Here is a 23,136-nt window from a genome sequence, read left to right as displayed (position 1 = left end):
CTCTTGTTTTATTTTCTAGTTGAAAGAAACTGATATTAAAACACACACACACACACACACACACACACACACCTGGTAGGGTAAGTGCAATAAGCACAAATAAAGTAGGAGAGAGAGGAGTGAGTTAGGTGCTCTCTATCCAGGGGGTCTCAGGAGGCCTTGCTGAGCTGGTGCCACTGGAGCAGAGGCTGAAAGACATGACAACATGTGCACAAGGCCCCAGGGTGGGACCCGCTGGGTGGTTTCATAAAGAGCAGGGGGATGTGTGTGGGTGTCATTGAGTGAGCAAGGACAGAAGAAATGGGAGACAAGCTTGGGAGAGACGGGGTGAGGAACGAGAGTGGGTCCGAGAGCTCCCTTCATGCAGCAGACTGGAGCTCTGAAGGAGATAGGAAACCACTAGAAGGTTTTAAGCAAAATCATGACTTTTGGTCTAGCAGCTGGAAGGATGGGAGAAGATGTTAGGGGAAGTGTGCTTCTTAGAGGTAAGGGGTCAATTGGAAGATTGGGGCAATCCAACTTGAGGAGCCCGTTAGACCCACCAGTGGGGGATGGTGAGCAGATGTATGGATGCACCAGTTTGGGGAGAGGACTAGCATAAGCAGCAGATAGGTGGTATTTACTGGCAGAAGGCTGAATGAGATTACCTAGTGAGTGGGCACAGACAGAAAGAGCCTAGCCACCACAGCCCTGGGGCGCTGCACTTACAGCCCAGCTTCCACTAGAAAATCAGATCCCCTCCAGACATGCGGGAAGCCTGCATCCTACTGCAGGCTTCTGGACTTTCTCCCCTAAAAATACAGTCAGCTGAGGCACTGTTAAGCAAGATCCCATCTCCAACTATCATTGATTTAATGGAGTGGAGCTTCTTTTCAAAGGATAATAAGATTCAACCTTAGGACAGTAATCAAGAAAACACAAAGACGGCAGTCTTTTATTCATCCAATCAGCCGCAATTTAAATTCTTATAGTATAAGGCACAGTTGAGGATGTGCAGAGACAGAAATTGTTCTAGAAAGCAATTTAAAATTATAAAGCAAAATTAATTTTCTAGGTATCTACATAGAAGGTGGTGCTGTTAATGCAAATTTAAAACACAAACCAACCAACCACACACTGTTCATGGATATATGAACGTACGTTAAATGAATTGAAAAGAAAACCCCTAACTGCAATTAGGGTTTGCCTCTGAGAGACTGACCAGCAAAGGTGACCTGATGTGTAAATGATCTGCTTGGCTGTGTTTTTTCAAAAATACACTGAATTTATGAAAAAGACTTGAGGCAAACACAAGAAAATATAATACTCAAGTCTAATGCGAATACATGACTGCATGTAATGACACTCTTTGTAATCTTTTTGCATTCCAAAAAATTTTTTTTGAATCAAAGTATTTTTTTAAAAACACAAAACAGAAGAATGAGATTAAGATCCACGGGTATAAAGCGACAAAAGTTACTACTTTTATACCTATATTCCAAGCCCATAATAAAGCAAGAGTAGAATATGTTTGTTGGCATAGTCACAAAGGATTATTAAGCACAGTACCTGGTAAAATCCATCTATATGCTATAATTTACTATTCAAGCCAAAATTGTGAAAAAAACGGAGTAGGCTACCCATAATTACAGTAATTTAAAAAAAAATTAACCAAGAGTAAAACAAGTAAAACTACATAGTTTTATCAGAAGATCTCATCTGAATAGACAATTAGGTTATCAAGTTTGAGTTATAATCTAAAATCTGCTTCAAGTGAATGAGTGGAGAAATACAAAAATGAATGGAGAGACAAGTAATCCCATCAGTCAGCCAATCTAAACAATACATGACAATTAATGGAAAGCACACTTAATTTTCCTATGCAAATTTAGGATATAAACACAACCTTCCTTTAACTTTAGAGAATTCTACAGATATTTTCCTTAATTTTATGACATCTTCCTGAAGAAGTAAAACATGTAAATGAGAGTATATTGTAACAATACTTTTTACATTTAATATGTTTTTTGGACATTAGCATTTCACATTTTTACTTTGTTCCTTTTGTATCTGTGGGTGATAATAAACTTGCTTGAAACTTATTCATTCTTCCTAGCTTTTTACTTCCGAATGACGCTATATAATAATACAGCAAATAATAAAGGCAAATAATAGAGCAAAAAATTTTTTTCTTGGCTTCATTATGGCAGTTAATGTACTGCATGATTACTAGCAGCAGAAAATAAACCAAACACACTGTTTGTATTAGAAGTAATTATAATTAATTCTATTAAATGTGTAAGTGTCTTTAAACAAAAACACAATACAGAATTCAATTTATGGCAATTTGAAAATCAGCTTTTAATGAATATGTTCCTAGGACAGAAAAGATATCTGTACATGAATGTGATAAGCAGTTTTATATCCTGATATTGGCATCTCCAATATGTATCAAAGCATCAAGGTATCTAAAACACTTAAAAAGCTCCTTATTGTCCTAAATTTATTATGATTATCTTTGTCTTCTATCAAGATGTGTCAGTTTATTCTCAAAAGAGAGTTAAAGGCAATTCTTTCTGTGTGCTTAAAATACTGAATCATATCAGCTGTACCACTTAAGATGTGAGTCACTTCCTTTGCATATTTAGAAATAAATTCAGGGTGATTCATTTAGTGTGTTACTGGTTGTCAGGTGGAATAAAGAGTTTGCCTTTTACCTATATTTTCAATGATGTCCTCACCATTTGCTCTTTGGAAATTCTCTAGGCATCAAACTAATGCATATCAACAAAAACACAGCAAGCAAATAAAGGCCTAATTTAGGGCAGGTTTCAAAAAAAGTAGGACAACTTTCTAAAGAAAACTTATCTCTTTGGTTGATAAATTCTTGCCTTAAAAATAAAGTCTTATGAAAGAATAATTCTACTTTCTAATTAGAACAGAGGAACAGGTTTATTTTCCCTCAAAATTGGTTAGAGATAAACACTTATATTTGTTGAGTTAACACTGTTACAAAAACAACCAGTTAACTTTTTCTAAATAACAAACATTTTGGGGAAGCAAACAAATGTTTTACTCCACAAACATTTCCAGAGCAGCTGCTCTGTGCCAGGCACCACACTAAGGGCTGTGGGTGAGGGGAATAGCACTCCTTCATCAATTCTGCTCAGGACATGCTCAAGAGTCTCTGTGAAGAGGGGAGGTAAGCATTTGTAAATAATCCAAAAATAATGCAGAAGGAGAGTCAGTGCTTTCAGGGAGCAAACTCTACTACAGAAGCTGAGAGAAGGAAAAATGGCTTCCCGCAGCATGGGAAGGGAAAATCAGAGAAGGCTTCATGGCGGCAGTGGATTTGAGCTCGACCTTGAAGGGAAGGAAGATTTTGTCCAGTGTACACTGGGAGCCACGTTTGCATGGGGTTTGAGGGCGGGGGATTTTTAAGGGAGGGTTGGAAACACAGACAGCCAGATCAATGTCACGTAAGCAGGAAATTTAAGCATTAGGGCAAGTGAAACAAAGAAATGAGAAACAAGGGTGAAGAAGTAGGTGGACACCAGATTACAATGGACTTGGAGGATGTGAGGTCAAGAGGCTCGTCACTTATTTGGTAGGCAAATGGAAACCAATGAAAGACTTGCAGCAGAGAAGTAGTATGACCAGACATGTGCTTCAGGGGATGGATGGGTAGGGAGGAAGACAAATTAAAGATAGGAAAACTGATTAGGAGTCTATTGCATCAGGTAAAGAAGCAGTAATGACAATAAGAACTAGGAAGTATCAGTGGGACGAAAGAAGCATATGGATGCAAAAAAATAGCACATTGTACACAGCATTTATGAAAAATATGGAATAAAGCCTTACCTGATTCTTCTGTATCTTGTTCATCTATTAAACCTACTGAGACGCCTAAATCCACACATTTCTTGCTATGTGTCTTGGACTTCATGTGTTTTGTCAGATTTCCTTAAGGGAAAAGAATGTTTACTAAGCTTACATAGTATTATTTTGCTATTGCATTTGTCAATACTGGCAAATTCCAGTTCTATTTCAAATGAAAGCACAGACGGTGGTTATTACACAATTACAAGACTAAAATTTGGACCAAGAAAATATTGGTTATCTATATGTTGTAATAACCTTGCTGTTTATTACTAATAACTTCTCTTTTTCAAATCTACCTCCTCTACTTGGGTAAAGTCTGTTTTTGCCTTTGGTTCCTATTCTGTAGTCCACATTTATTTCTGAGAACATTTTATGCCTATTTAGTTTAAAGTTCCTTTGGGACTACACTAAGATCTGTGGTTCCTGGAATCCGAATTCTCTCTCACTGTGTCTGCTGGATCTCCCCCATGGTACTTTGTTTCCTTGCATGCTCTGTAGTTTCTATTGTAAGCTTATCTTCAGCAAGATTGTCCTCCACAGAGTCTTAAGGACCCTGGGTTGCAGAAATATCTATATGGGTCAGTTTTCCAATTACTTTTACTTGTGACTTCAGGTTTCAGACCACTAATTCTAGACCAGTTATTTTATCTTAATTAATTAACTACTTAATTTATTTATTGGCATAAGAGATTTATCAGCATTTTGCTTTTTAGCAGGTGCCTTTTCCCTACATGGTCCACAAAGTCACTGGGCAGAAGGGCCAGACTTATTTCAGAAGCCTTGGACTCCATTCCAGGATTGAATGGATTAAAATCCTCAGGGCTGAGGGGCATATATCTGGCTTCGACTTTTCCATGAATTCATTTTTTTTCATTTTAAATTCTATTTATTTATTCATTTAATCATTGTTCTTTTTTAAGTGTCTGTTTGCTATTATGCTGGCATGGAGTTTCCTTTTTATTTCTTTACCTGGGAATTTGTCTTGTTAAATTTCAAGCTTGATTAGCTATTAAAAACTCATTTGGAATATGAGAAAGAATTTCCTACACTAATTTTACTTCCCCGTATTGACCATAAGCCTCACGATAGTATCTCTAAAGATGTGTTTCCTTTGGTAGCTAATGTATCTAAGTATTGTCAGGTTAACTGGGAACCACCGGGTACAACTGTCCCAAGTAATCATGAACTCGGGGAGAGCTCAGATTCTTCTAAGGATAACCAGTAGCTTGAGTGGATAATGCCACACACACACACACAAAATTGCCGACAAGGGAAAATCATCTCTTTTGAGAAAAGAAACAAAATCTAAAGACTTAGCTTGGTGAGCAGTGGCAAAGTAGTATCTGAAAATAAGCCTTTAAAGGAGCTAAATATGTCTGAATTGTTGGTCTCAACTTTGGGCCTGCAGTAACTAAAGGACCTGCACCACTGCTGTATTCGTCAAACCTCAGTACCACTACAAATGCCCTAAGTCCATGGCACTGGTCACACTTGTTCAAGCCAATTCTTGCAGTGGACAGTATGCACAGCAGCCCAGAGCTTAGTGCTTCAGGGGCTCAAGTGTGAGAAGGTGGGTGCATGGTCCAGATAATATCTAACACCCATTAAACCCTGACTTCTGTAATTGTAGAGGTGACACCTGACTTAAATGGCTTGGCCATGTCTGAGAGTTACTTTTAATACACTAAAAAAAAAAAAAAAAAGAAAAAAAGAAGCAAAATGGCAAAATGTTAATGATTAGTAAAAGGTGGCTGGTATACTGGATGGAGTTCATTTTACAGATCTCTATGGTATGCTTCAAAATTTTCACATTAAAAAGTCATAAAAAATGGCTTGGCCATCTCAATATGGCTAAAATTTCCACGTGTAAGTCAAAGCACTTTCTAATATAATAACAATATTACAGACCCAACTATGAGTTCTACTAATAGTCTCTTTCAAAGTGTTTTTGTTCCCTATAAGGACAGCTAGAGAATGTTATTTGTTTCTTATAGAAGTTAATGGATAATTGTAACCAGGTAAATTTGGGAATATAAGCTTTTAATACGCACATTTTCTCACAATTTGAACTATTACTTATTATTAACCTACTTCTTAAATAAGATAAAACAATCTGCATTTTAACATGCAAAATATACATATTAAGATGCAAATATCCCCTTGAAATGCTATGAACTTTGTGCGTTAACTTACTAAGTAAATTTTTTAAAGATTTAATAAACATTCATCTAAATCCTCTGGAAAGCACATGAGGTTGTTTCTGGGTTCGGATGGCTACAATATGGAGTCTAGCCTTTGGTGATAGAAATGGTAGTAAATTCTGCCGAGATGCAAGCTCACTGTGTATTTTCTGCTGACTGACCTTTAAAGCAGAACAGTGAAGACAAATCAATTAAAATCCTTTTGAAAATGTACTCATAAAATAAACTGAGAACAAATGAAGTAGAGATTTATAAGCATTACCATCAGAAGCATCACTTTCTAGCACTGCAGATCATTCATTTGGCAGCATTTTGCTCTCTCTGCATACTCCTATTTCTATAACATTGTCTTTATATCACTACTTCTCCTACTATCCAGGCACATCCAATGAGAAGTAGAGGTGCACTGCCTAGGACAACAAATCAAGTAGGGCAACATCTACAGCCTAATCCAAAATGAAGTTTCTTATTAGTTAGCTACTTTAAGAAGATACTATGGAATCTGTTTCACAGATGTTCATAGAAGGCAGACTTCTACAAGGAAGCTGACCCGTAAAATAAAGAACTATCATGCTGAGAAGAGGAAATTACTGAATTTCTAGCATTTTCTTCACCAGTCTCCCTAGCGAGGGTTGCTTTCTTCAAATGAGTATTTGTCACATAATTCCAGTGAATTACCTGACAAGACATTTAATGTAAATTCAGATAAGCAGCACGTTTGAGAAGTGGAAGATGTGAATACTGTGAAGGCTGCTCGCTCACTCTTCATGGGACGTTATGCTCCATCATGTCTTTTAAGAAATACCGGTCTAAAACTTGATTCAGTGCCATTTTGAGTTATTTCTCTAAGATTACTATTTGGTGATTCAGAGTAGTTAGTTTTCTTTGCCAAGAAGTCTCTGTAGTTTCATTTGGTTTTCCACGCGTAAGTGTTCCTCCCTTTCTTCTCCTTATTTTATGAATTTTGACTATCCTGATTCCTTTCCCTCCTTCTATTCAAAAATACCCATTTCAAAAAAAAAAAAATACCCATTTCACAGTCTACCTCGATCCTCTTTTATTTAGCAACATCGCTTTGTATTTGGTAGCCTTTTATTAGTAACACTGGCTTCTTTCTGGCCTCCTGGTCTCATATTGGAAAGTGCCCAATGTTTCTTAATCACAGGATCAAAACCAGTGAAAGAGCAATATATTGGGTTAAGAGGTCAAAGCACTTTCTTTGACCAGGAAGAGCATCCTGAAACCCACTCTCCATTTCCAGAAGGAGAATCCACATCACAATCAGAGGACCACCAACGGTGAACCTCCCAATTACTCATGAGGTCTTGAAACTATTCAGAAACATTCAAAGTGAGCTGAAGAAGTCCTGTTGCTGTTATTTCTATCACTCTGGTATTATTGGCATTTGAGAAGAGTGAATTTGAAGCTGCTTAATTGCTACCCATCATAACTTGTTTAAATGCCAATGAATACTAAGCAAAAAATGAAATCAATTTTGCTGAAGAGTTGACCAATCTTTAAAACAAAAACCCTGAAGGCCAACATAATCAGGAAAAAAGTGAATATTCACTCAAAACAGATAAAAATAAAGCTTCTGTAAAAAAATTATCAATTAAGTATTTTTTACAGGTATTGCATCTTCAAACAGGTAATTTTATGATTACATTGTTTTGTTTTAGAGAGATTCTCAGTTTTTAAAGGGTGGTATAGGAAATTAAAGTCTCAAGTAACTTATTTTTATATAATGATTCATAAGCAAGGAGCCTAATGGAGAAAGTGAGCATTATTTTATAAGTAGTGTACTCATTATTAGTACTAGGGAATCTGGAGAGGGTAAAATTACCTAAACTATAATAAAGACTTACAATTTAAATAAAAACATATGAAGAATACAGAAAAAGAGTACTAAATATAATTTTAATGACTAGTTCTGAGTTGTATACACATTAAATAGTGCAACAGAAATTTTTGAAGCTGAAAGTCAATAGAATTTGGGTAAAAAACAACAAACATCTTGGAAAAAAGAGAAATAGCTATTCATGCCTAAAATTAGATAATAAAATATGAACACAATCATTATAAGTTTACTATAGTTATTATTTAAACTTTTTCTTCAATCTTTTAGCATAGAAATGAGTTTACTTGTAATCATGAAAATTTCTTTCTCCTCTTCTGCCCCAAAGTATTTTTGAAATGTATTAGTCATCAGGTTATACAACTCTAATTTAGGGAGTAAAATGAAAAAGGGCAGTTGCTCCTTTTAAAATGTTGTATTTATTATATATATTGTAAAAGCGTATAATTAATTTTTTTTCCTTGAGAAGTCTAGAGACAGATAAAGAAATAAGACTACCATGTTGACAAGATGTATTTATATTAGTCACTTTAAGCTACCGCATCCTGGGTCAAAGAGTATGTAAAGTTGGATCTTAGCTCTACTAACTCAACGCATATAAAAAGGACCATGAAGCAATGTCATCTCATACCTTTCGTCTTAAAGGAGAAGTTACAGTAAGTGCAGTGGTAGGGGCGGACATCTGTGTGGGTCCGTATGTGTTTCTTTAACATACTAGGTTTCTTACAACGTATTCCACATTCTTCACAAATGTACTTTCCTCTTCCCCTGCCTCGGACATATACATACTCTTCATTTGATTTATATCTAATTTAAAGAAAAAAAAATGATTAGGGAGATTGGATGCTGTGTCTTTGAGAAAATATTGATGATTAGAATTCAACTTACAAAATACAGCAAGTCACAATCTTTATACTCAATACAAATTTTATGCACATGTAAGTAACAGAATATTCCAGCTTTTTGCATCAACACTTAAAATGCAATAGCTAATTCTAATCAAACAATCTTGATACTAGGTTTAATTTTAGCAGAGTACTCTACTCCCTTTTTCTAAGCCACTCTTTCAAAGGTTGTCTTATTATTAAATTCAGTTACAACTGTAAATATTGAAATATTTCTTGGCTTCGCCAGAACTACAGTCAGCTTTTACCATGTATTCTTCTCATTACCAGATATACAAAGGCATCAGATAGGCAGTAAATTTATCGGACAGCAGATTGCCCAGGGCACTCCTTATTGTAAATCCACGTGAAACCCAGAGTTTACCCTGAAAGCAGTTCTTAACCGCTTCCTAGGACCTACAATGTTTCCTAAATATTCTCTTGATCAGAATGGAATTATTTAACACGATAATCTAACATATATTTTGCCACGAAGATTCTGTTAATAAGCTGAGAAACCTTGTAACATTTATATAAAATTGGCACTGGTAAGTCTTCAGTCACATGAAAGCAAATGTACATTTAAAAAGTGCGTTTAAATGTACATTTAAAAAGTAAAATTTGTACTTGCCCTCCATCAAATATTTTAATTCTTCTTGGTTCACTTTTGATTAAGGAATTTTCTTTATCTTGCTCACTGTTAATTTCAGAGGCATCTTTATTGCTGAATTCAACTACTGTGGACTTTTGATTACCTAATGCTCTCTGAAAGGGAAAAAAAAAAAGAGAAACTAATTTAATAAAACTGGAAACACAAACATGCCAATGTTTCACTTGGAAATCAGAACATGGCAGAGAACTGTACATGTAGGTAACTTAAATGGAATGCATTTCGAGGAATTCAACATGTTTACAGGTCATTGGCTCTCTCCCCCTCCCTTAGCTTTCAGCTCTGCCTGCACCACAGCAAACCAGGAAATTGTGCGTTGTTTGAGAATCCCACCGCAATCCGCTCACCAACCACTCACACTACAATTTAATTATTAAAGAGCTTTATTCTTTATTCTGCGGGAGACAGGAAAGAGCAGGCTCCCCTGGATGGTATAACTATGTCTTAGACTCCCGAGACACCTGACTACATCCCCTTCAACTTGAACGCACTATAACCGTGCACCTGTCAAGCAGAAGCCTCATTCCCAACAGTCTCCTTGTCTCCTATTGTTTTAAACCAGAATGATGCTCCCCTCTATCTTCTCAAAAGTTCCTGAATGCTGATAACTGTGCGACGCTGGTCAGAAGTCAGGCTGTGGCCTGGTAATAATTCTCTAGGAAACTAGGTAGCAAACATCAAAGTGATAAACAACATGTGCATTTCCTATGAAGACTTCATAGTGACAGCGCCTTAGGATGTCACACATGTTTCCTCTCCTTGGTCACTGCCATTCTTCTATCTCTGGTGAGGCAGGCAGCATAGGAGGTTACGGCCAGTGAGGACAGGCACTCTCGGGGTGAAGTCACTTGTCTGAGGTCAAGCTTAACAGCCAAGGCTCAAACCCCCGTCCTCTAGCCAAAGTCAACGTGAGGCCCGACTTTTCTGATCAAGGGACCATTTTTGCAAACCTTTAAATACCACAGCCCCTAGCAGAGGGCTCTGTATTGACGTGACTTCACTACCAGCAAGTGACATGAGAGCGGTGCACCATGGATGGAGAGCCCGTGCAGCCGCAGGGGTACCCTGGGTAGCCCCTGTCCTTTTGAGGCCAGTAGTATAGCAAAGCTGCTGGCCCAGTGTCTCAGAAAACTAGTGTGAGGAGCTAATGACACTGACCCTGACAAGCAAAAATGCTTTGATCTCCTCTTCTCCTGGCAAACAAATCGGGTTCCCCGCAATCTGCAATGTATACACATCCCTTCCCTTGACTCTATACTGTTAACACTAACCCTACTTTTTAGCTTCTTTTCAATACCTAATTCCCACTTAATCTTTCGTTCACTTTCTTACTGTCAAATCTGGCTTCTATTCACCAGTCACCAATGAGCTAAACATCCCAAGATCCTTATATCCCTTCCTTAGTCTTTATATGCTTGACCACCTGTGCAGTCTGTTGTTGATACCTTGCTTCTCTTGGAAATCATTTCACTTCAGCACCTGCCCCTTCCTGTCCATTTTGAATTATAAATACATTAACATCTGGGTTGGGAGTGAACAGTCAATCCAGCACCCAGTCCTCCACAACCACCTGCCCCTACAACCCGAGTCACCAGCGATATTAGAACTGCTCAGTCCAGGAACCATGTTCGTCTTCATCTTTTTGTGACCTATATTTGACTTCTCCGTCTGAGTAGCTTTTCTTGAAATTTTCTCCTTGAGCTATGTGATCCCACTTTCTACGGGTCCTCCTCTTTCCTCTGTGAACCATCTCTTTAGTTTCCTGTGTGGGCTTCCTTTATCCATTCAACCCTTTAAGTAGTAGTGATCCCCAAACCCATCCTGAGCCTTTCTTCCTTCCACCCCCTCTGAGCAAGCTCACTGATTATACCAGTGCACCAAGGAATCCCGACACTTTCCACTGGAAGTCATTGCCTAGCTCCACATCTAGATACACATTCCGGAGGCATTTCTACCAAGGCACTTGGTACTGAAGGGGAGCCACTTTTCTATAGGCACTTCAGGAATATTCATGAAGCTCTGTTTAAATTCTCATAATCAAAAATAAATAAATAAATTCTCATAATCAGGTATCATCTTCCAAGATTCTGAGAGTTAGTAGGTCTAGCATAAAGTCTGGGCATTTAAAAATTAAATTCTGAATGATTTGGATGCACCCTTCTTCACTGAAAATGGATCAATGGGTCTCCATCATCATGCAAATTCTTTGGTCTTTACCTATACTTCCCACTTGAAAGCATGTTGGTGTCTCAGACTTAACACCTTCTGACCATTGCAGAATCCTCAGGGTTCCTTAAAACAAACCAAGTGCTTTCTCACTTCTGTATCATTTCAGCGGACTATCAAAATTTTTCCTTCTTGTTCACTTGAAAAAAAAAATTCCTACTTTTTCCTTTTTTAAAAAGGACTCAGCTCTACTTTTGGAATATCTTCCCTGTATTCACACCTCCTCAACCTACTGGCAAAGTTAGAGACTTCCTTCTTAAAAGTGCAATACACCTCTACTCTAACTGTGATACGTAAGTACGCTCTTATTGATAAGCACATACATGTCTATGAGCCTGTATTAGACGCTTGTGAATCTGTAGAGGTCAAGCACTTGCCCATCATTCTGAATGGCAGAGTTCAATACGATCTCCTTACCTATTTATTTATTCTCACTTCAGTGATTTTTCCCATTTTATGAAGTCAAAAACTCTACTCAAATTGATTCCACAAATAACCCCAAAGTAGAGTTTTATGACCTTACTCTCTACATCTTGACCAAATTAACTTAATTATCAAGCATATGAGTAGCTATTCTGTGACTCTTCTTTTAGCACTAAGATGATTCCAACACTGGGCGGGAGTGGAGACTTGCAAGGCAAGGGGAGAGTGGTCAGGTACACACGGGTAAGTGTGAATGGCTCTCTGCTTATATTTCAAAGTGAAATATAACACTCTTTGATTAGTCACACTTCTGTTCCCCTGCACTAGGGGGGACATAGCATAAACGGAATCTCCTACCACTTAGTATAAGAGAAAGATTAAAGTAAAACTGTGGTTATCTGTACCATCACATAAGGACTTAAATACTCAGCTCAGGACAAGTTATTTTCAAATGTTTCAAGATAAAAATCACTGAAGGATTCCCTGTAACCCTTATCAGTATAACTCCCGGGGTAAACTTATCATCCTTTCTTTCGGGTAACTTGATACTTACAGAGCACAATTTGTCACTCAAAATTAAGATACAATTTCCAATTAAAACATTTAAAGGCACCAAGACATGGCACAAACTATTTGTGAAGATAAATGATATGTCAAGTACCTTGCTCAGGTTGCTTTTCCACTTGCTTGAATAGACCAATAAATCTGATTTGGAATGGGTAGTTATTGCTTGACAATATAGTGATTTTCCAGTCTTCTGTTTTGAATTAAGGAGAGAAAGAGCAACTTTTGTAGGCAAACCAAGTGGGTTTGGATTACTGGCACTAACTGTCCAATCAGTATAGGCTGAGGTTTTCTGGTCATTCTGAGGCAGATGCAACGCCTTCTGTCTTAACAAGTAACACCACGTAAAGTTGGTTGAGGTCTTCAGGCTGGGGAAAGACAGCTGCTGTGTGTCTCCCACATCAGACACTAAAAGTGTGCTGGTTGCAGCTGGACTTTGCTCTTGGATGGTCTCTTTGTCACCCTGAGTTTTAACTCCTGGAGACTTCCTTTCTTGGTTACTGTCTACACATTCTGAAGGAGAACCTGCAGGAATGGGTGAATTTCTCACTGTAAGAGTTAGGGATGTGGATGACTTGACCTTTTCAAATTCTTGTAGTTCGTTTATGGGTTCTGTAACTAGAGACTTCGAGTGTTCGGATGACAAATGATCAGCTGGTAAAACATCTGTCAAAGGAAGAGCCTCACCACTAATTTCAGGTTGAGAAAAAATATCCTGTTCCAAGAGCACACCTTCAAGAGGTTCGGTAGTACAAACCTGCCTCACTAAAACGGGTTTCTTCTGTTTATTAACTTCACTAGGTCTTGAACTCAATGGTTCCAAAGGTCTAATCTCTGTTGTACAAACAGCCCCATTCTCATCTTTAGCTCTCTTCTGGTGCTTTTCCATGGCAATATCTAAACTATTTGCTGGGGAAAGCATCCTTTTACTTGAAGCTGAGGATTCTTGCTGGGGGGAAAGTCTACCAACAGACATTTTCTGGGTTATGGACAGGGAATCTGGTGGAGAAAAATTCTGGCCCATCTCTGGGAAAACATTTTCACAAACAAGTTCCTTCTCTGGGTTTGGCAAAGCATTCTGGTGATCTTTTTGCAATTTTGGCATGGAGTTTTGGTCTTCGCTGATTGGCACCATGCTACAATTAGCCTGGCAAATTGGCTGGTTGGATAGATCTTGTGTCACCAGGATTTGTGGCAGAGGTGTGACTGTGGCAAAACAGTATGCTGGAACGTTACTCTGCAGATGCACAGGCAATGCAAACGATGTTGGCACCTTCTGTGCCTGACCACCGAGTGGCCCAAGCTTCAGTGGGGGTTGAGCACATGAATTAGGCATGGCATCTATTAATTTGGTTGGTAACGCTAATGAAGTCCCACGGTGGTCAGCCCCAACTGGATCCGAAAGAACTTGCTTTGGCAAAGAAAGTACAGGACTAGAAGAACAAGACTGGCTTGAAGTGAAAACCTGACAGTGAAGTTGGTATTTCGGAGCAAAGCAATCTTTACTTTTAGAAGACACACATAAACTGGGATTTGCATCTGGTTTGACACTCTGTGTAGACACTTGCAGAGACATCTGTGTGTTTTGATGGCCAAGGGGTGTGTGGATTTGATTTAACAAATTAATACCAAAAAGCTGTTGAACAGGAAAGATGTTAGTAGAGCTGGAACTGGAAGTTTCAGTTCGCTGATCCTTAACTTGAGTCTGGGAGTGCAAAGTATTTACAGGAAACTCGGCTAAAGATGCATTAGTGAGCTGAGGGCCCTGAAACGGTGCTGTGTTCGCACCAGGAAGAGCAACTGTTTGGAAAGATGGTGGGTTCACAGGAGACACATGACTATCTGGAGCTATGTTCAAAGATATCTGCCGCATGAGTGGACCTCTCCTTCTTTCTAAGAGAGGCACGTGCCCAGTGACCCCCATGCCAGAAGGGGACCTCAGGGGCTGCAATTCAACAGGTGGTGTTGTCTGAGGTGGGGTTATGCTTCCACAGTCGAATGATTTACTTCTGAAATCAGAGACCTCCATGGAGGTTTGCATGCAGCTAATCTGTTCTGAGGCAGCACGCCTCATTTCCCGGTGAGTTCCAGGAACATTAAGTGTGTTTGAGCCAGCTGGAATCATGAGAAAGTCTGCTCTGTTTAGAAAATCGATTTTGGAGGAAGCCTCAGTTTTAGAAATATCCTCTACATCTAATGAAGCTGAGAAACTGGAAGTGTGAGATAAACTACTCTCCCTACTCAGACTCCTGGACAGAGTGGAGTCAAAACTTGACTCTGTTGAAGAATGCTCCATCTCGGCAAGACGGAGCCTCTTCTTTTTGGGTGGCAGCTTCTCTGTTGGCAACTTCGACAAGGTTTCACTACGCTGAGGCCAGCTGAACTTTTCGGATTTTTCCTGATCATAGCCTTGGGCTTCCAGGTCCCGATCCGGCTCTTCTGTGACTAGAATTTCTGGGACTTGGATGTTGTGTTGCCGAACTAGTCGGGAGGGCTGTCCCAGCACATGTCGTTCATTTGAACTCTTTCTCAGACCATCCTGAAGTTCTCCTCTTAGAGCATCTGATGACAGCACAGGCTGGTGAGGGTGAGGTGTATTCTGAGGAGGGAGGCCTTCCTCTAGGGCAATTCCTATTACTTTCAAAGGCCCAGGCTTCCCTGTTCTATTCAGCTCCTGGAAGGTAATGGGGGAACCTCTTTCAAAAGACTCAAGCTTGTCGAATGAATTGGGTCTGCTCAGTGAGTTTGTATGCTGAATGACTGAGATCCCGGTTCCCTGCCTCTTCAGCTCTGTCTTGTCCTGGGCAGTTGAACCAAGGTGTTGCTCAGAGATAGGGGACGGCTTTGGATCTGTGGTCTGCTCGGGGCCTCTGGCAACCAACTGGATTTGGGAGGTTTGCAACTGTATGTTTCTGTGCTGCTGGTCACTTGTTATTGCAATATTATGCTTAGACAGAGTGGAAGCGGGGCCCAGAGAATTCTGAAATGGAAGGCCTTCGGAGCTTTTTGGAGAAGCCCCCCTTTCGTGTTGCTGAAGTTCATCATCATCTCCAACGCTTTTCATTTTCCTCCTTTTTCTGACCTGGGGCGTCTGTTCCCACACCCCTGTGGAACCAGCAACTCTGTAGTGGAGAATCTGAGGCTGCGTGCTATTCGGCACAGGGCTGTGTTCAGATTCTCTCACAGCTACCTTTGTTTTTGGTCCGTGTAACTCTGAGCAGTAAAATTTCTTATGGTTTTCAAAATTCTCCAGTTTTCTATACCTGTTTCTACAGGTTTCACACTCAAACATGGTCCCTCGCCCCTGATGGGACTTCTTTTTTTCTAAATGCGAGCCTGGTGCCAATGACTTGTTCCTTGCCGATACAGTGTCACCAGTGGCACCACATCCTTGATAGCTCTCATCCAAGGACTGTCCAGTACCGAGCAGGTGATTTTCACTTGCTGAAGAGTCTTCAACCGCTGACTGTCTGACAAGGGTACGGGGATGTGCACTCTGGGGCACAGAAGTGTTAGGTCCTGACACAAAGACATCATCGTAGAAAGCGCCAATTTTGTCATCAAATGACTGGCTTCCTCTCAGTGGGTGGGGGGGAGGTATTATGCTCGCAGGTACTGCTGAATAACCTGTGGTAGGCATAGAGTTACTTCTTGTAATAGGCAAACAGTCAAGGGAAGGTACAGACAGAAGAAACACTTGCTTTGATTTTTCCGTAGGGGTGAAAGGGGACTTTGGTATATCAGAGCTTGAACTTGTTCTCCGTCCCATTGGTTTCAAATCAAACTGAAAAGAATCTTTAAAAATGTATGATTTGGGGGAATCGATACTTCCTCGTCGTGAGAGAGAGGTTCTCCGTGGCTTTACACTATCCAGCTGCTTATCATCCACCAAGGCTTCGTTGTCGGAGATAAGCTTTGATATCCGTTCTTCAAGTGTTTTTGTTGCCAAGGGTGGGCGCATCTGACCTGGTAAAAGCAATGCTTTTTCATTTGTTGATAGAGTTGAGGGTGCTGGTGTATTGATACGAGGTGCAGAGGGCCCATTATTCTTATTTGAGTCTTGTTCCATGGTGGGTAACGTTCTGGCAAAGGGAGTCGGCGGACTCGCTGTCTGGTCAGCACTTTCAGAACGTGAAAAGTAACCAGAATCTGTACTTCCCAAGCTTCGAGGACTCGCCAGTTTTCCTTGTTGCTCTTGGGGGCAGTCCGTAGCCTGCTGCCTTTGTAGTTGGGCATGTACCGTTCCTATGTGTGGTTCTTGTTTCCCTTCTGGCTGACTCACATCCCCTTTTTGACGAGACTTCTCGTCAGTCTCTAGGGAGGATGTCCAGGCTGAGTGGGACAGTACACTGGCTCCCTGAAGGTCCTTCTGCTTCTGTGCACTGGACAGTTCAGCCTTGGAATCTGTAAGCTTTGGGCTGTCAACTCTTAAAGGGGACACGCTGACCGGGTGGACCACAACTTTTGGTAACTCTGTCACAGCTTGTGATTCTGAAGCTTTGTCTTGTAGTGAAAAGTCACCCACCACGTGGTCTGGTTTGCTTGGAACGGAGCTTGATTTTGGTAAAGCTTCAGAATTTGAAATCATTTTCATTATTTGCACAGGCTGCAGGTCCATGGAGGCCAGATCGTTCTGTCTTTCATCAGCAGCCCCCTCCTCATCACTCTCCCCACTGTCTTCTACGTCTGAGTGGATACTAAGTGCTTTGGGGGACTCCTGTGACAAGAACAAACCACCAGCATCCGGTTGTAAGACAAGACCCAGTTTGATAGTATGTGCATGGGATTTTTTGTGCTTGTACAGATTGCTTTTAGTCTTAAATGAAAATCCACAGGTCACACAGGGATAGGGTCGCTCTCCGGTATGGGAGCGGATGTGCTTTAAAAGCACGCTGGGCTTTGCACAAGCTCTATTGCAATACTCACAAATATATTTTCCTTGTTTTTTGGGCTTCTGATCTTTCAGAAGAAGATTGCACATTTGTTCCACGCTATGGTTAACGACAGAGGCGACAGGAGTCGAATTATAAATTGGCAGGCGAGCTGACTGTGTAGAATGGGCTGGACTTACTGACATTGGTGAAGCAGAATCCATTTGCTGGTTTTGAGGAGTAACCTGAGTTCTACTGGAAGGTGAGGTCAGAGCCACAGATGACGTCACTGCTATATGATAAACCTGTTCGATTTTGGCATTCTCTTGATTTTGCAGATTTGCTAACGACCTCGTGAAAGCTGGACACACTGGAAGCTGCTGATTTTGTTGGTTAGGTTTAGAAACAAAGTGTTCGTGTTGATGGTATGACTGAGAAATTGACTGAACTGTGGCTTGCTCATTCTTCTGAGTGGCAGGCACATGCACTACGTATGAGGTACAAGGAGAAGGCTGTGATTCAGAAACAAATTCTTGCGGGGTCTGATTCAGGGCATCCGTTGAGCTGTTGTTTAACTGAGAAGGGGGTCGTACAGTTTTATTTGGTCTCAGTTTTTCAATCTTAACTGCACAAGACGAGCCCTTTCGGGACAAGGTGCTCAGCTCTGGCTCCATTGCTTTCAGTAAGACATCGAATGCGGTGTTTGTGTAAGAGGAAGAAGTAGGACTACGAGTGGAGGAGATACATTCACTGTGGTCAGTCCTGGTTTTACTTGACGAAGAACCAGAGTCACATTTTGTGTCCAGGAAGTCTAACTCGGTGGGGTCAGAGCCTTCCGATCCCCATCGACGCAGTTCAGATGCGTGCGGCAGAAACAAGGGCTTCTTTGGGGAGACAGAGTCTTCGGATCTAGGGGCCTCGGCAACTACCCCAGGTGTTTCTCCGTTTTGTTTGGTAAACTGCTTCCCATTTTTTACGGGACTAGGATTCTGTTTTTTGTGAGACTCTGAAGCACTCTGAAGAACGGCAAAAGATGACTCTTCTGTATTTTGTTTATGTTTTGCCTGAAGAGGATTCCTCAGTGGGGATTTTGGTATTTTTTTCAGGTGATTCTCAGCTACAATCTTTTTTCGTTTCACACCTTTAAGTGACTCTGAAGTTGCTTTAATGCCAGCCTCTAAGATTTCTGTTAAAACAAATTAAAAATAACAATTGGTAAAATGGTATATACACTCTATTCATATTTTTAGAATTAATATAATCAGAAGAGCATTATGACAACTGAAGAAGGTAGTTTAAGGAAAGCTTATTTTGGATAAAGCTGTATTGGAACATTCTGGCAACTTTAAGAATACTGGCAATCAAAATCTATTGAAACAATCACACAAAGACCTAAGTGTACATTTCCAGAATGTTGTGTTACTCACTTGACCACCTCTCTCACCAAGGTCCGAGAACCAGATCTTTCAAAAACTAAATTATCCTTCCCCTTCACATTGACAGCCGAGGACTCTACACAACAGTCTGACACCTGCCCCATCCGCAAGAAAATTCAACCTTTTAATGCTGGGTAAGGCAAACTTCTTAGCAAATTTTTAAGAGTATTGTTTTAAAATATGCAATATTGATATTCTTACAAGAAAAAAGGCTATTATACAATGATTTTTAGAGGAAACATACCTCAGATGATCATGAGATATTAGCTGGTAGAAGCATGAAGAATTGCTAATAGAGCAATTTTATCGATGAACAAAAACTTTATGAAAATAAAAAAATTTACGTATTTGTGGTTCTTCATCAACACAATTTAAAAGTCATAATGCTATAATGGCCCTTAGTTTAAAAAGAAAATCACCATTTTAACTGAACAAAATATTCTTTTTTTTAAAGATTTTATCTATTTGAGAGAGAGACAGAATGCATGCGTGAGAGAGAACAAGTGGGGCAGAGGGAGAGGGAAAAGCAGACTCCCCATCAAGCAGAGAGCCCAATGTGGGGCTCCAGGATAATGACTTGGGCTGAAGGCAGACACTTAACTGACTGGGCAACTCAGGTGCCCCAACTGAACAAAATGTCTATGTTTCTTTGTCATTGATGACAAGAAGGGAGATAGAGCTAAATGCTGGAGGGAAGGGGTGAAACTACCTCCCTTTCTGGTTGTGTTGAAAGTAAATCAGTATTTAAATGGCATCAACCACTCCCAATCTCTGTCAACTATTATATTTTTGAGCAGTGATTACTTGTCATAATTTCATTGGTTTCCATTTGCTGGATCCTTGGGTACACAAACAAAAATTATTCAAGCTCACATTATTTATTTGTACAAAAGTCAAATACTCTAATTCCTGATTATCTTCAAATAGCGGTTGCAATGCATGTATCTGAAATTCATATTAGACCAAAATGCTTACATCATAATAACCACTTTATATTAACTGAAGATAAAAATTTACATAAGATAAATATCCTAGTCATCCTGTGATTATCAGTTTATATGCTGTCATAGATTAACTTAACGAAAAATACATTACTAACATGCTAATGAGACATTTACCCATCATAATCAAATGAGAAATAAAAGTTAGGGGGATGCCTTGTAACTAAGATATTGGAGCTAAGAAAAATAAGAAAAAGAAATATCAGGTTTGTTGATAAGAAATGATGTTGAGCAAATCCCTTCTATGCTTTGATCCACTCATTTATAAACTGTTTCCCACTGGTTTTCCCTTTCCAAGATGAATGTAATGAAATTAATGATGTACTTACTCTGTGCCTCGTATTAACCATGCCAAGCAAATGGGAGGAAAAGAAAAGTCATACTCGTCATCTGGGGTGAGTTGTTTCCCCAATCATTTCCAAAAAGCATGGAGGTGGGTTGTAAGAAAGGTAAAAGCCAGTATGTTGTCAAAACACATATAAAAACAGAAGAGAAACCAAAGGAGCAGCAGTTCAAACTGTCAGAACATTCGGAAATACAAGAGGTTTCTACAAAATCTGCTCATGGGGCCCCTAGGTGGCTCAGTAGTTGAGCATCTGCCTTGGGTTTAGGTCATGATCCTGGGGTCCTGGGATCGAGTTCCACATTGGGCTTCGTGCAGGGAGCCTGCTTCTTCCTCTGCCTGTGTTCTGTCTCTCTCTGTGTCTTATGAATAAATAAATAAAATCTTAAAAATAAATAAAAGTAAGTAAAAATAAAAATTAAAAAATCTGCCTGTGCCAAACCCTATCTAGGACCTAAACAGATCCTTGGTTGGTAGATGGGTTTACTTTGTTATGTTTTATGTGTTTTTTGGAATAAGCTTTTATTTTTAGACAAAGTAATTTGTAAAAAAAAAAAAAAAAAAAAAAAATTAAAACAATGTCTTACACTCCAAAGGAAAATGTAAAAATTCAACCCACAGGCAAAACACCCAGAAATACCACACTAACTTTTCAAGGGATTCTATACACCATCCTATGTATGTCTTAAACAGAAAGAGTAAAATTTAACTGTACTTAAAATGAAGCTAAAGTGAAAATAAAGGAAAACTACACTTAAATCTGTATTTCTTTATAGAGATACTACTTTCCTAAAAAAAATTCCTCTGAAGTTAAGACTTTGAAAAAAAAAAAACATATTTTAAACAGATTTTCTGAACTACATGCATCAATTTTAAATGAAGACCAACTCCTCTCTCTTTTGTCAAAGTATATAACATTTACATTCAATTTGCATAGTTGTTTACTCTTGGTTTCTCTAGTTGAATTTTAACACTTTCTTGGTGCTAATACATCAATTTTTTCTTTCAAAACTCTGATACTTCTTTGCTTTCTGGTAGTGATGCAGAAGTGGAGAAGCTCAGAGCCAGCCTGACTGGTGGCCTCTCCTCTTTGGGGTGACTTGCCTTTTTTCTGTCTGTATGTCTGCAAAATTCTTTATTTCTCAAGTCCTATAAATAACTAGGAGTCAGCATGGAGTTTGTCACTATACAATTTTTGATATTTTGTTTTCCCCTAGAACACAGGGACCTTCTCTGAAGGAGAAGCATTTCATTTCAGAAAAATTTTCTTTTATTATATCTTCAAATAGATCTTTTCTGGCCAATTTTTTTTTCTTTGGGTTGGGCTCCTTTATAGATACCAATTATCTTTATACCAGATCATCCTTACAATGATTTAAATTGCTTCCATTTTGAGGGTTTTTTTTTTTCTTTTGCCTTCTTTAGAATTATCTGAAGCTTTTCCTTTTGTTACTCAGTTTTTGAGCCCTTAAGTTCCTTATTGTTTCAAATTTATTTATTAAGTTTTGGGCGAATATTGTTTTGTTCTCATCTTGTTCCCTTAGTTCCAGATTTCCTATTTCATCTTATTTTATTGTCTCATACTATGTTTGGGCTGTCGCTTTAATAAATTTATGATCTTATTAAGTTCAATGCTTAAACACTTCTGTTTCTGAGGTAATATTTTCTGTAAGGCTAAGTGTTTGGCTTATCTTTTCATGTTCTGTCTGCTTTTCTATTGCCTGAGATCGTGGGGGGGAGGTGGGGATTGAGGGGGTGGCATTTGGTGGAGACTATATTCCTAATGGTTTTCTTCTGAGTTGCGGTCACTCTTCTAAGATTTTGTCAGGTCTCCTTTAATAGGGTTCACTTTCCTTGTTGGAGAGATAAAGCCCCTCCAACTTTATTGGTGGGGATGACTCTACATGTTGGATCAGTCTCTAAATATAAGGACTTTGTTGTTGTTGTGAAGGGAGAGGAAGCTGGAATACATCAGAAAGAATGTCAAGAGGGTAAGGGTACCAGGCACATCTAAGATGAACACCACACTATCATCCTACAGTTGGAACTGAAACAAGGTATGTGCCTCACCACTGATTGTTACCCTCCATCCCTTGATTCACCAGATTTGGGGCAGGAGTGCACAGGGTGGATGGCTAAGCCATCTGGCTAGGAATTACAGATAGAAGCCTCCTCAAGGGGGCCAATGCCTGGAGTAGAACGAAGCATCAGACCCTTGGGTGTTCAAGAATGAAGCACCCAGGGTAGTTTTTAATTGGGATTAATCTCAAACCTATCCACTGAAGAGCGACAAGTTATTTTCTCCTGCCCCTGTATCTACAGCAAAGAGCACAATCATAAAACATTGTAGCTGTATCTATGATGTCTGGTACACAGTTATTGTCGGCCACAGAGTTAAGAGGATGCACAGATCAGAATGCCTCAAGGCAGGAGTACAGTTAGGGCAGAGGTTGAGAAGGGAGCAGCTGTTACCATCAGCACCTGTGCTTTTCAATAATTGTAAAGGCACTTTGCTGTTATGGTAGACTAAACTGAAAATTAATTAGAGGATCCAAGAGAAATAGAGACCATGAGACAAGTGGTGGAAGACAGCGGTAGGGCAGTGCCTTTATGACATGCCCATTCTCCACCAGCCAGTGCACAGGCCCACCTTCTGCTCAGAATATGCACCCTGCTTTATAGTATGGTTCCCGGGCTGCTGTGTTTTACTAAAACTGGGCTTGGAAATGCCTGGTGCACAGAACCTTCTTTCCTTAAATAGTGATAATACATAGTCAGAGTGGGAAAGGGTGGAAGGAGCT

General features: G+C 39.6%; 1 protein-coding gene across 1 annotated transcript in view; it reads right to left on the bottom strand.

Moving 5' to 3' along the window:
* The window catches only part of HIVEP1 (HIVEP zinc finger 1), a 135,691-nt gene that overhangs the window by 20,555 nt on the left and 92,000 nt on the right, over positions 1 to 23,136 (bottom strand). Inside the window, 4 exon segments of the mRNA XM_038584179.1 lie at positions 3,841 to 3,942; positions 8,549 to 8,724; positions 9,433 to 9,566; positions 12,782 to 18,741. Coding sequence (XP_038440107.1) covers positions 3,841 to 3,942; positions 8,549 to 8,724; positions 9,433 to 9,566; positions 12,782 to 18,741 — 6,372 coding nt within the window.

This window comes from Canis lupus, chromosome 35 (assembly GCF_011100685.1).
Source record: "Canis lupus familiaris isolate Mischka breed German Shepherd chromosome 35, alternate assembly UU_Cfam_GSD_1.0, whole genome shotgun sequence".
Lineage (NCBI taxonomy): Eukaryota > Metazoa > Chordata > Mammalia > Carnivora > Canidae > Canis > Canis lupus.
This window is presented reverse-complemented; position numbering and strand designations above follow the sequence as displayed.